Consider the following 14869-nt stretch of genomic DNA (forward strand, 5'->3'; position numbering starts at 1 on the left):
TCCGATAACAAAGCCAAAATTCTATTATTTCCACACACGACAGTGTCATTTTGGCAACTGGTGAAATTCTTCAGATATTTATGAATGTAAGTTATTTAAATTTAGTTTAATTAAAATTTAATTTTAACTGCAAGACATGCAAAATGGAGAAAAATGTTTGGAAAACTCAAAAGTTACATTCAAGTAGTTATCAAAAAGAAGTTTCTGGTAAATTGGGAAGTTTTGTGAATTAGTTCTTCTGCAAATTGCTATTTGGGGAACTGACTTTCAGCACACTGACCCTGCAGCGGATTGGTTCCATGAGGAACTAGTTCTCAGGGATCCAGCTTCCCCCCAGGAGCTAGGGGACACCCACAGGTGCCAATGAGAGGGCCACAAGGTACAATGCAGCCTGGCCCCTCGTGTGACTTCTGACCCACAGGCCAGGACAGCCCATGTGTGCCACTGGCCTGGTGTCACTCTGAGGGTCAGTCTGGCCCTAGAATTGATCAAAAATATGTTCACAGCCCGTGCTCTCATGCTGCCTTCCTGGTCTTAGAAATCTCCCCACAGGGCCTGTAAAAATGCTGAATGTGATAAGGAAAATGAAACATGCATTTCCTCTGCATGCCCTGCAGTAACCAGACTGTCCTCCTTTGCCTCACTCAGCTCCATCAACCCTAGCATCAGCAGGGAACTGAACTTCCAGAAGGGCCCGGCACCTGCCTGGGGCTTCCAGGAACCTCTGAGAGGTCCAGTGGGCTCAGTGATTAGAACCATGTTGCAGAACTGCCCTCCAATCACAGCTGCGCCATCACCAGCCTTTGAGAAATTTACCGAAGCTTCTGGAGCTTGGTTTCCCCATCTGTAATGATGACAATTATAATAGTAAGGCCTAACTGATTAAAAAAGATCTCATATTATAAAGACTGGGCACAGGGCCAGACACTCCGCTAAGCTCTTGGTGAACGTCAGCTGTTGTGATTTTGCTATTATTATCTTCTGCCTGGTACGGGAGGCCCCTTCCCACTCTGGCCCCACTGCTCCCTTTCCACTGGGCTGCACCTGTCGTGTGACTGAGTCCCACCTATCAGGCCTTAGCCAGGCTGCCCTCCATACCCGAACACTGGAATGCTTCCCCTCCTCACCTCTCTAAAGCCTACCCCAGCCTCAGGGTCAGTCTGAGCAGGCCTCCTCCAGGAAGCCTTCTGGGACCACCCAGGGCCCAGCATCACTCCCTTCCTGACCTGCAGGTCCACGTTCAGGCTGTTTAGACACTGCCGTGTTCGCCACACGTTTGCCTGTGTTGAGGTAGCTTAGTGTGAACTGATTCCAGCCTCTGCTGCCTGTGCAGGGAGTGGCTGCTGAGGTCCAGGCTGGACAAGATGGGCCCAAGATGCCCTAGGCCCCCACACCTTGCAGCCCCACCTTGGGCAGGCCCAGTGAAGGTGTCCCCACCCTCCCCACACACATACCACACCCCACCATGCACTCATGGCCAGCAGAGCCCCAGAGAGACAGTTGGGTTTTTCCTCCAAGCTTTTTAAGATTTCAGACTTTCCAGATGTTTTGCAGCCTGAGACCCTCGTCAGCTTTCCCCAGGTCTCTAAATCATCCTTCCTTCCCTCTCTCACCTCCCTGACCCCAGGTAACACAGCCAGGCCTCCCCGGCCTCAGACACGGCTGACTCAGTTCCCAGACAAAGACTCCCCTGCGAGCAGGTCACAAAACAGCAAGCCGATACCTGGTCCTTGGGCCCAGACCCCAGTAAAGGCACCCAGAGCATGAATCCACTCCTGCCAGGCCCCGTCGTGCCCAGCAGGGACGGCTGAACGCCCACCCTGACATTCAAGGCTCGTCACTGTGCAGCCTCCAGGCTGCATCTCCCAGGCCACCCAACCCCACAACCAAAAGGGCTATCGATCTGCAAGCTTGGGTGGTCCTGCCCACCCCCTAACCCCCCCAGTACCAGCACATACAAGGCCCAGGAGCTCAATGACAAGAGAAAGGACCCATCTCCCACCTAAAGAGAGCCTGCTTTTGCCACCACCATTTTGTCCCTGCTATTCCCGCTGCCTGGAAGCCCTCTCCACCACAAAAATGAAATAACAACAGAAAACACCACCACTGGGAGGTGTGCGGTCACTGTGATCCCCATTGCTGTTCTGACTTCTAAACCACAAATCTCACTCAAGTCCCACCTCTTCCGTGAAGGCCTCCTGGAGAGCTCCCTGCCGGCTGCAGCTTCACTTTGCCTCTCTGCCTCCCGGAGTGTGCCGCTGCCCTCACCAGTCTGGACAGGGCAGGAAAGAGGGCAGCGCCCAGGCTCCCGTGGGGTGAGGCAGGACACAGGGCGCCCTTTCCTCCCTGCTCCCTGGGGCACAGGCTGTCTGTGCAAACACATGCACGCCTGACTCTAGCCCCTTGTCCTTCCCAGCAGCCTGGGCAGCTCTCAGATTTACGCATGGCTGAGCTCCTGAGGCTGCAGCCAGGCCTCATCCCAACATCTACCGCTGAGCCAGGCCCACGAGAGGCAGGTCTTCAATAAATGCTGAGTTGAAACACCAGCTCTCTGGGGCCCCGATTCTGAAGACTACATCCACCACGACCCTACCTGCACCTTCAGGCCACAGAGCCCCCTTGGCCGCTCACCTGTTCCTCCCCATCGTCTCATGGTCTTTGACCACCACGTGAAGCTCAGAGCTCTGGTCCAGGGGGACCCCCTTGAGGTCCCACTCAAAGCCCTGGAAGAAAAGGAGAAAAGGGATCTTAACCTGTGGCCCCTAGGAGAAGAGGCGGTGTCTGGTTCGCCTGGTCCCCGCAGGGCACTGAGCAGGCATCCACGAACGATGCTGGTGGATGGATGGATGCAGGAGTGAATGAATACATGAACAGCAGGGCCTCAGAGTCTCTGAAGTGACAGTGAGAGCTGAAGGTAGCAGAAGAGAGAAGGAGGCCAGACTTTCATGGCCTCCTCCCCCAACTCAGTTCCATCAGTCACCAGGAAGCCAGGCCAGGAGCACAGCTGGGGAAAACGCCAGGTGACCCTGCAGTGACCTCAGGCAGGGACCACAGATCAATGTGCTCATCCAGGAGCCAGGCTCCGGAAGGCTGCATGAGTTAGTGCCACATTGGGTAGGCCCATCCGGAGGCCCCAGAACCCTCCTCAGTGCAAAGGCTCCCCACTGTGCACCCTGACCGCATCCACACAGGCAAGCAGGGCTTCCAAAGGACTCCCAGGGAGCCAAACGCAGGGAGCTGGCTGAGGGGGCAGAGGTCAGCAGGAGCCAGAAGGGGGCCTACAGAGTCAGGGAGTGCTGTGGGGAGGAGGTGGGCTTGGGGCAGAGAGACAAGGCAGGAGAGAGCGCCCCTACACACCCTCTCCCTGGCTAGCCAGAGCTGGGAGGAACAGACACAAAGGCCCTCTCACTCCTCCCCGTGCCGCACATCCCAGGGGAGACCCTCCGTTCCTCTGGAGGCCAGGCCCCCACCCTCCTCCCAGGTTCCTCGAGCCAGGAGGATCTAGACGGCATGCTGGACCACCAGCCCCTCCCACCCTGATAATCCACTGAGAAAGCCACCTCCCTCCCGACTTGTCTCTGCAGAGATGGTGGCAGCAGAGAGAGCGAAAAGGAGGGAAGGTGAAAAGACTCACATACCTCATTCCACACGGGGTTCACGCTGTTTTTGATGACTTTGGTTCTCTTCTTCACCCCTACAAGAGACACAGACAGAGAGTGAGGAGATGATCTCCCCACCGCCCCCCCGCCCCTTCCACCGAGCTCAGGTCAGCTTCCGAGATGTGCCCCGCAGCTCACCCACCAAAGGAAAGCTTAAAAAACCAAGGGGACCCCTGGGATCCCACAGTCTACAAGGATGCCCAGTGCCCATCCACTTCTCTCCCTCGGCTCTGGAGGGAGAGACAGCAGCCCCATCAGAAGGATGGTTTACATCTTCTTAGTGAGTTTGTTATTGTTGTTCCTGACTTTCCAAATAAGATTTTTAAATTGTAAATTTTCTGGTTCTAAGAATCAGAGATAGACCCAAATCATAAAAAATATTCCATTATTTTTCTTTTTAAAAAATCGACCTCCACATATTGTATGATTCCATTTATATGAAATATCCAGAATAGGCAAAGTCACAGAGACAGAAAATAGATTAGCGGTTTCCAGGGGCCTAGGGAGACATGGGAATGGGGTGTGAATGCTTAATGGAGGTTTCTTTTGGAGTGATGGATTATTCTGGAATTAGATAGTGATGATGGTTGCACAATATTGCAAACATACAAAAAACCATCTAAATTGGACACTTTTTTTTTAAAGTTTTTTTTTTTCCCTTTTTCTCCCTCAAGCCCCCTGGTACATAGTTGTGTATTTTTAGTTGTGGGTCCTTCTAGTTGTGCTATGTGGGATGCCACCTCAGCATGGCCTAATGAGTGGTGCCATGTCCGCACCCAGGATCCAAACCAGCAAAAGCCCGGGCTGCCAGAGCAGAGCACGGGAACTTAACCACTTGGCCACGGGGCCAGCCCCTATTGTACACTTTTAAATAATTAAAATGGTGAATTTTGGGATGTGTGAATTTTACCTCAATCAAAAAAAAAATTCACCTTATGCTCGCCTTGAAGGGGTCTGTCTGAAGTAGGCTGTCCCAAGATAGTTCTATCTGTTCAGGAGGGCTGGGGCAAGGGAATGCAGAGTGAATTTGGGGTAGACAAGAAGAAGAACTGACACTGTGATGGCTGAGACCACACCCATAGTGCCCAAGATGACAGCCAGCCAGAGGGCTTCCTCTGGAGTCTGGGGCATGAAGAGGTGGATAAGAGGCACAGAACGGGTTAAATATGTCCAACTCTTCCATTAAGCATCAAAACCGAAAAGATTCGGTACTCAATGGACAATTAAAAGTGTTCACCCGGGGGGTCAGCCCAGTGGTGTAGTGGTTAAGTTTGCACGCTCCCCTTCAGCGGCCCAGAGTTTACAGGTGTGGATCCCTGGCACGGACCTACACACTGCTCATCAAGCCACACTGTGGCAGCATCCCACATACATTATAGAGGAAGGTTGGTATAGATGTTAGCTCAGGGACAAGCTTCCTCACCAAAAAAAAAGAAAGAAAAATGTGGTCAGCCGGACACAGAACTCATGTTTAGGTTGGATCTTAAATATCACCCAGTTCAACCCAGCTGTGCAAGACTCTCCAGCGAGAAGACTGTGCTCCCCCTGGACTGCTCAGCTCTTACAGAGTCCCGCCTGCACCACGAAAGCCCCTCCAGCCTCTGAAAACATCTCCCGGGACCCTCAAGTCCTCCTCCGAAGCTGAGCATTGTCAGTGACCTCCTGTGGGGTCATCCCCCTCTGGCTTGTCTCAAGAGCATGGAGAAGAGGAAAGCAGGACTCCAGGAAGGTTTGGGGAAGGATTTGGAGGAGAGAAACAGCAGAGACAGAAAGAGCAAAGGAAAATCATGGAGAAAGAAACATCTGAGGGAGACAGGCAGAGAGGGGCTCGGTAGATTCTAAGGCAATTATGTTAAGAATGGTTGCTGAGGGGCTGGCCCCGTGGCCGAGTGGTTAAGTTCACGTGCTCCACTGCGGCAGCCCAGGGTTTTGCTGGTTGGGATCCTGGGTGCGGACATGGCACCACTCGTCAGGCCACGTTGAGACTGCATCCCACATGCCACAACTAGAAGGACCTGCAACTAAGATATACAACTATGTACCAGGGGGGATTTGGGGAGATAAAGCATAAAAAAAAAGAGATTGGCAATACTTGTTAACTCAGGTACCAATCTTGGGAAAAAAAAAAAAAAGGAATGGTTGCCAAGCCTCGGGGAGTTGCTTCAGAGATTCTGATAACCTCCTCCAGCAGGAGAGGGAGCTCCCAAGCCCCTCTCACCACCCGTGGAAATCACTGACATAGGAAAATAATGTGGACTTTGGGAGGATGTTGACTACCACAGAACACATTTTCTGTGAGATCTTGGGGCAGCAGTTCTCAAATATTTTGGTCACAGAATGTCACTCTTAAAAATTATTGAGGGGAGCTGGCCCTGTGGCCTAGTGGTTAAGTTTGACATGCTCTGCTTTGGCGACCCACTTTCAGATCCCAGGCATAGACCTACACCAATTGTCAGCGGCCATGTTGTTGCAGCAACCCACATACAAAATAGAGGAAGACTGGCAACAGATATTAGCTCAGGGTCAATCTTCCTCAGCAAAAAAAAAATTATTGAGGACCACAAAGAGCTTTCATTAGGTGGCTTATATCTGTCAACTTTTACCATATTAGAAATTAAAACTGAAGCATTTCAAAATATCTGTTTAATAATTAATTTTAAATTAACAATAGTAAGCCCAGTACATGTTAACATAAGTGACATGTTTTTTGAAAAATAACTATAACTTCCAAAACAAAGGAAAAAGAAAAGTGACACCGTTTACATTTAGCAAATCTCTGGAATGCCTGGATGGATTCTCACATCTACTTATAGAATTCAATCTGTTGAGATGCCTTGTTTCGGTTGACTTCTATGGAGAAAACCCAATCAGATATACAGCTCGAAAAGGAGGCATATTTCAACAAATTTTCAGATACTTGTAGATATCCTTCTTTGATAATACACCAAAACTCAACAAGGAGTATTTCGTAAACTTAAAGATCAGCTGCAATGTGAAATCTGACACCAGATCCATGAATATTTTGTGCTCTGCTACATTAAAACCCATTGTTCTCTCTTGCATTCTGAATGAATTTTTTAGTCATGCAAGATTCTGTAACATCTTGCCTTGGTCATTCAGAAAATTTTTGTTCATTGAGGTATACAGATCTTCCAGAGGTTGACACATTTCATTATATAATACCAGAAAATCGCATTCAGTAATATCACCATCGATCTCATCAGAAAAGCCATTAAAGACTGGGAAACTGGAAGATAAAAGTTTTCTAAAATTCCAATTTTTGTTTGAAAGCTCAAATTTTATGATTGGCAACAAATGATAAATGTCAGCTGTTTTCCTTGAGATGCCAGGAGCAGTCAACCATTTTTAAGAAAATGTCTACCAAATGCCCAATCTGAACAAACACAGTCAGTCATTCCTCCAAGTAAAAACAGTATGCCATGAAAAAAGAAAAAGCAGCTAGTTCAGCTTGCAACTCAAGCAGCCACTCCAGTGCTTTCCATGCAACAGTCATCATTTTTCAGCGTGCAGCAGAAGCCCTCTGTGCACACTTCCCATTTCAACACACAAAATATCACAAACACATGTTCTCAAGGATCAAGGTTAATATAATTAATAATTTTACTGCTTTATCAAGGACATTCTTCAACAAAACTGGCCTTTTTTTTAACTGTGAGTACATGAGGGTGAAGAACACAATGACAGCACAATTTGGGGCCGAGGCCTTCACAGTATTAAGGCACCAACAGTTTCACCTTCCATCGCTGTTGCACCATCAGTGCAAATGTTGACACAGTGAAAAAGGCACATAGCATCTTAGTGTTATTGTGAAAATAGTTTTGACCTTGTTGACCTGCTCCAAGAGTCTTAGGGATTCCCCAGGGCCGGTGTACCACACTGGAAGAGACTCTCAGGAAACTCATTTCAGCCTTTGTTTCCTCATCCGTGGGGTCATAACAACACCTCCCCATGGGGGTGTCATGAAAAGTAAGCGAGAGAGGATGAATGAGGCGCCACACACACAGCACACTGACTCAAGGTGCCTCTCTCTGCCCGACTCTGATGCATCTAGGGAATTCCTACGGATTCTTCAATACCCAGCTCAGTTGTCTCTCCTCTGATAAGCATCCCCTGACTCTCCCAGACATGGTTGCAAGCTGTGACCACGTGTATCAGAGTGCAGGTAACTGTGTGCTTCTATGTCTGTGCCCCCATCTGGACTGTGAGCTTCAGAGGGCAGACACCATGACTCACCAAGTTAGTGACCCTACTATAGAGCGAGGTGCCCAGTAATTAGGTGCTGAAGGAATGGATCCTTTTCTTTCCCAAGTTGGCTGCAAGTTCACTTCCTCACCAGAGGGGAGAACCACTGTTCTCAGGGAACTCCACAAGACTAAATTAACAGTAAGGCTGTGTGTCAACAGACAGAGGGGATGAAAGGAGGCACAATGGGAAGGAGGTGTCCTGGGAGGGGCACCAGATACCTTCTCAAAGTGGGTCCAGGCCTGCACTGGCTGAATCCCTCTGAATCCCCTGTGGGCTATGTGGGTGTGGTTCCAGAAGGGGTTAAACATATGGCTTTGGAGTCATTCAAATACAGCCACTACTGTGTGACCTTAGGTAGGGCTTGTAACATCTCTAGGCCTTAGCTCTCTCAGCAGTAAACTGATGATGATAGTAATAGCGTCTACTTTATAGAACTTCAAGCGCACATGAGATGCTATCTAAGTGTCCACATCCCCTCCCCTATCACAAATCAACTTCCCGTGACCTAGAGGAGTGACATGGAAAATTCCATCTGCAGCCTCTCTTGAGTTGTAAAATTGGAAACTCATTTCCTGGTGCTCCTGGCTAGTATTAATTGAGCAGTGTCTGTGCACCAGGCCCTGCGCAGTGTCTTTTAAACATTTCCACTTCCTGTCTTCCCTGCAGATGAGGAGGACAAAGACTCTCCATGAGATGTCACTAAGTCCTGGTGGGAAGCGCCAACTCTGGGACTCTCTGGATGACATAGAGGGAGGGTCGCTGCTGGGTGCTATAGCCCCAAAGAGGAACAGGAAAGAAAGGAAACGTTAACCCAGGACGATCACATGACTTACGGACGCCAAGGAAAGGGAAGGCACAGTGCGAATTAGGAAACAGGAAAACAGCTCCTTCCTCATCAGGGAGTTAGACCTGTCCTGTCCTTGAGAATTAATTTTGGCCTTGAGAGATGTGGCTTTACGTGCATAATTTAACAGACTTGACGGTTAAAGATACAGGAGAGCTCACAGCTCATGCTGGGGTTGGGGGCAGGGAACAGTGCCCTCTCCCCACACTGCTCTGCAGGATTGGGGGTCAGCAGGCAGCCCATGCGAATTGTGCTGAAGCCCAGGGTTTTCCTCCAGACTGAAAGACTCAGTGCAGACAGGAGGACTTCACGGGGAGGACCCTTCTGTCCCCACAGAAATTCTTCCCCTGTTTCCCCAGGCCCATCCACCCCCACTCTACCCCAGATGCCTAGACCGGAGTTCCCCATCGCTGCCGAGTGGTGGTTTTCAAACAGCTCATTGGGACCCATTAGTGGGTCACGCCATCAACTGATGAGTTGACTAGTATCTCTTTCTAATGACAGAATAGAGTAGAGATGAAAATGTCAGCGTACATCTTTCATCATAAGCGTAAGTGGTATTACTTGAAACTTTTAGTTATATTAGCACATACCTATTTATGTGTGCGTGCTATGTCTTGATGTAAAATATATTTCTTGTTGTGGATAATAGTCCCAAAACGTTTGAAAAGACTGTCTTAAAGGGAGATTGTCAGAGGAGAACTGGAGAACAAAGAATCACCACTGTGGCCCTTGAGCGCGGACAGCCAAGGTGCGTGGGGCACGAATGAGGTAGCACACTGTCCTCGCCCCCCACTGGAGCCAACTCTGATAAAGACCAGGGGCTGTGGGAGGGGAAGTGAGGTGGGGCCTCAGAGACAGGAGCAGAGGGAAGGCCAGAAGACAGCGCATGGGGCCCCAGCCAGCGCCTGGGCCGCCTGGAGGAGCCGTCTCCACTGGCAGGAGCCCCACACATCTCCTGACACCTGAGCGACAGACATGGCCATGGGTTCGCATGAGGAGCCACATCACTGCCTTCCTGCTCACCGCCTGGTGAGGTCTACCTGTCAGCACCCAGGGTGCCGTCTCCCCAGCAGTCTGGGCCCCAGGCCTCGCTCATACCTTCAGGCCCCTCTGTGGCAACGGATCCCTTTCAGTGGCCCAGGATGCTCACTAGTGCCCCCTCCCCAGGGCCTGGACACCACAGAGGTTACAGTCTAGAAGGGAGCACCCCGACCTCTGGCAGAGCCAACTGGCAATCCCAGTAGACAAGATAGGACAGACCCCCTCCCCACAACACAATTATAAAGTCACAATGATGAGGATCAAGGCTGTCCCAGGGAGAGATGGCCAAGGCGTCCTGCCCTACATACCAACCTACATCATCCTCCAGGAAGCATAGGAGTCCTGATCTGATCTGACCTGATTCCTATCCAAAGTTAGAGGACCACCCAATTACCAGACCCCACCTACACTGCTACCATTTTAATGACTTTTTTACATGATCTTTCCTTTGTCTTGTAAAGAGATAATTCACATACCTACGCCTTAAATTTAGCCCTGCCCTCATCCATGCTTGCAGCTCTTACTGCACGTGAGTCCTGTCCCCATACCTGCAGCTCTTACTGCCCATGGGTCCCGTTCCCATGCTATTCTCTGAATAAAGGAGCACTACTGCCAGACCTTGAGAGTCCAAGAAATCTTTCTTTCGACTGTTTGGCTCACCGAGCCCACATCAACAATATATTTGGGAAGCAGATGTGGGGGACCAGAACTGGCAACCCCAAGAGACCTCTCTTTGGCACGAGGATTATTTTGGGCGGGTTCCTTTTAAAAACTGCAGACATGAGAGAAACTCTGAAAAGCAGAAGTTACCCTTTCTAAGAGACATTTACATTTGTAAGGGAAATCTCCATCTGTAAAGGTGTCTCCCTCTCTGTACCAGAAAGAAGGGGGGATGACCTTATCTCTAGAAACTCTTTTTTTGTTTTTTTGGTTTTTTTTGAGGAAGATTAGCCCTGAGCTAACTACTGCCAGTCCTCCTCTTTTTGCTGAGGAAGACTGGCCCTGAGCTAACATCCGTGCCCATCTTCCTCTACTTTATATGTGGGATGCCAACACGGCATGGCATGCCAAGCAGTGCCAGTCCACACCCGGGATCCAAGCCAGCAAACCCCAGGCCGCCGAGAAGCAGAACGTGCGCACTTAACTGCTGCACCACCAGGCCGGCCCTAGAAACTCTTATCAATGCAGAAGGCCAGGACTTAAATCTGCATAATAACCCTACTCTTGTTTACTGTGCTTTTCCGGTAATCTCCCATAACTGACTCCCCCCACCCTCAACATCCTCCTTTGTCTTTAGCTGAGGATGGTATTTAAGATGAGAACCTCCGCCATTTTGGCGAGTTGCTCAGTTTGCCTGAGCCTCTCCCATGTATACATGTTATAAAACTTTGTTTAATTTTCTCCTGTTATTGTGTCTCATGTGAATTTAATTCATTGTCCGGCCAGAAGGACCCAGAGCGGGTAGAGGAAATGTCTTCCTCCCCTTCACAGACAAAATGCTTGTTTTGTAACACTGATGACAAAGGAATCTTTGGAGCTGGTGGGATCACAGAGAAGACAAACTCTAAAGCCGGGGTTTTCACCAAAGGAGGGTTTTCAATGTGAGAGGTTTTTATGCCTGTCGAAAAAGAGGGTTTAAAGAAAAGCTAAGACACACTCGCCCATTTCCCATTGCATCTCAAAGGCACCAAGGCCCAACTGTCCACCAAGGGATGAACGGATAAACAGAACATGGAATATCCATACAAGGGAATATCACTCAGCCTTAAAAGGTAGGAATTTCTGACGCGTGCTACCACTTGAATGATCCTTAAGACATTATGCTAAATGAAACAAGCCAGACACAAAAGGACAAATGTCACAGGATTCCACTTATACGAGGTACCTAGAATAGTTAAATTCATAGAGACAGAAAGTAGAGCAAAGGTTGGGGTAGGGAGTAATGAGGAGTTAGGGTTTAATGGGTACTGAGTTTCAGATTGGGATGACAAAAAATTTCTGGAGATGGATAGTGGTGACGGTTGCACGATAAAGTGAATGTGCTTAATTTAAATGCCATTGAATTGTACACTTAAAAATGGTTAAAATGTTAAATTTTATGTTATGTGTATTTTACCACAATAAAAAAAAATTTTTTTTTAAAGAACCAAGAAGCAAAACAATTCAACACTAAACGTGAGCTGCTGTCCCTGATACATGGGCAACATGGACTCCCGTGCAGGGCAGTGATAGAAATAGAGGTGTATAGATATTTTACTGATACCTGTTATGTGCCTGGCATGGTGCTGGGGACGGCTGCCACAGCCACCCTGCCCTCATATCCAAGTTGAGAAAGAGGCAGTCCCTGCTTCCTGGGGCTGAAAATGTAGGGGAAATGGCCCAATATGGTGGTCTGCCTGATGGCCCCAATGGACCAGCCTCCTGGCACTCACATCCTTGCGTGATGCCCCTCTACAGTGATCTGAGCTGGTTCTGTGGCTCAAAGTAGGACCAGCAACGTCTGCTTTCATGCCTTTGGGAGCCCTGAGTGGCCACATAAGAAGTCCAGCTACCCTGCTGGAGGGATGGTGCTAGAGGCCTCAACGAGGGGGAGAGTCCTGAGGCTACATGGAGAGAGAGGCCCAGGAGTCCCAGCACCCCAGCTGGAGGGTGGTGGGAGTAAAGACGTGGCCAGTCACAGGCTATCATAAGTGTCCAGCGGGGTCTCAAAGAGATATTCATATATCCATGCTCATAGCAGCATTATTCACAATAGCTAAAATATGTAAGCAACCCAAGTGTCCACTGACAGACGAATGGGTAAGCAAAATGAGGGATATATAGACAATGGAATACAATTCAGCCTTTAAAAGGATGGAAACTCTAAGACATGCTACAACATGGACGAACCTGAGGACACCCTCTAAGTGAAATAAGCCAGTTCCCAGGAGCTCGGGGAGGAGAGATCCAGGAACTACTATTTAATGGCTCCAGAGTTTCAGTTGGGGAAGAGGAAAGAGCTCTGGAGATGAATGGTAGTTACCGTTGCACAGCAGTGTGAGTGTGCTTAATACCACTGAACTGCACCCTTAAAAATGGTTAAGATCGTCAATTTTAAGTTATGTGTATTTTATCACAATTTTTTTTAAAAGTCCAAGTGGGAGATGGTGAGGACACAGGTGGTGGGGCTGGAGTCTACTGGCCAGTATCTGGGTAGGGAATTGGGAAGTGGGAGGAGCAGGGGATGTCTCAGGTTCTGACAGGGGCGCATGGGTGGCTGATGATGCCATTCCCCTAGAGAGGGAGGGGAGAGAGTGAGAGGAGATGGGGTATTTGGGACCCCCAGAGAGAGAGAGAGAGAGAGAGACACGGGATGTTTCTGCCCATGAGTCAGGTGACAGGACTTACTGTCAGAAGTTGCAGGCTGCCTTCAGATCCAGTAGGCAGCCTCCATGCAGCCTCTCATTTACTCCGTGAATATTTATTGAGAACTTGCTCTGTGCTGGGCACTCTCTTGACCTCTCATTAGAATACCCATCAGACAAGAAAGTGATAGAAATTCAAAGTGTCAGCAGACAACCATAGGCAACGGCAACGGAAAAGAGAAAAGATAAGTGCTGGCTTCTCATGAAGGAACAGATACCTCGGCAGAGATGCCCCCTAACGAAAAGGGTGGGTGGACTCTTAACTCTGATACTTGGCCTGCCCTCTGAGCCTGACTCAAGCCTGTACACCCCAAGAACAGGGCAGCCATCACTCCCCACCTTCCCCAGCAGAGTCCTGCTCTTCTCACCCTCAAGGACTCCCACCCTGATCTCCATCTTTCTAAATCCCAACTGAAGCCACACTTTCCAGGAAACAAGCAGCCAGGAAGGGGCAGCGATGTGTGGATACTAGGATTGGTGGAGTGCTCTCAGAGAGGGGGAGTCTTTAAACTCAAAAGGCCAATTAGAACTGGGGAAGAGATTTGAAATGTCTATGACAAAATGTTAATATTCTTCATATATAAAGAGGACTTGCAATTAATTAAGAAAAAGACAAACACCCCTGCCCCCTCAAAATGGGCAAATTAAAAAACAATTAGGTAAGAAATAAATACAAATAAGTAATAACATTGAAATATCACAAATACTGTTTGAATCTAGGAAACTGTTAAGGATTTGCATGATAATGCTTTGTGTCAGCAGGAGTGTAAGAAAATAAGCCCTCACACTCAGCTGATGGAATGGTAAAGCTGGAACAGATTTTCAGGAGAGCAATTTGGGAAATGCAGCAAAGTCTTAAATTCATCTATAACCTCTGACGTAGCAATGCCACTTCTGGTATTTACCCAAAGGAAATAATTAAATATGCGGGCTAAGATTTAGTTACCAGGATATTTCTCACAGTGACACTATAATTTACAACACGTTGGATATAAATGTTATGAATGTTATATAACCTAAATATTCATCAGTAAGGAGTTGATTAACTGAATTATGGTGCACGCATATAATAAAATACTATGCACAGTTGGAGCCGCCGCCGCGGCCAGCCCCTGAAGCAGCCAGGACAGCCCTCCCACCCCCAGCCCCACCCCCAGCCGCACCCCACCGCCCACCGCCCAGCCTCTGGCGCCATCATGGCAGAAAAGACCTTCAAGCAGCGCTGCACCTTCAAACAAAGGGTAGAAGATGTCCAATTTATCTGAGAGCACCATCCTACTAAAGTCCCGGTGAAAACAACGATACAAGGGTGAGAAGCAGCCTCCTGTCATGGATAAAACCAAGTTCCTTGTACCTGGTCAAGTCAACACATGTGAACTCATCAAGATAATTCGAAGGCACTTACTCTAATCAAGCCTCTTCCCGTTAGTGAATGGACACAGCATCGTGAGCGTGTCCATACCTCTTTCTGAAGCGTATGAAAGTGAGAAGGATGAAGATGGATTCCCGTATATGGTATGTGCCTCTCAGGAGACATTTGGGATGAAATGGTCACTGTAAGACTAGAAAAATGCGTCTGTTCTAGAACTTTTTAAATCTTTGCCAAGGAAAAACAAAGGGATGTTACCGACTGAGACGGATCAGTTCCTCTC

The 14869-nt window shown here is 48.7% G+C and overlaps 1 protein-coding gene and 1 pseudogene across 28 annotated transcripts in view; one reads left to right on the forward strand and one right to left on the reverse strand.

Annotated features, from left to right (window-relative positions):
- The window catches only part of DYSF (dysferlin), a 210010-nt gene that overhangs the window by 180000 nt on the left and 15141 nt on the right, over nt 1–14869 (reverse strand). For all 28 annotated transcript variants that reach the window (XM_023618926.2, XM_023618923.2, XM_070236251.1 and 25 more), the window contains exons 2-3: nt 3639–3694; nt 2632–2723 (exon numbers count right to left, since the gene is read on the reverse strand). In XM_023618926.2, the coding sequence (XP_023474694.1) occupies nt 2632–2723; nt 3639–3694 (148 nt within the window). The remainder of the gene's footprint in view (nt 1–2631; nt 2724–3638; nt 3695–14869) is intronic.
- LOC102147934 (microtubule-associated proteins 1A/1B light chain 3 beta 2-like) lies at nt 14414–14790 on the forward strand (annotated as a pseudogene).

Source organism: Equus caballus, chromosome 15, assembly GCF_041296265.1.
Source record: "Equus caballus isolate H_3958 breed thoroughbred chromosome 15, TB-T2T, whole genome shotgun sequence".
Classification (NCBI taxonomy): domain Eukaryota; kingdom Metazoa; phylum Chordata; class Mammalia; order Perissodactyla; family Equidae; genus Equus; species Equus caballus.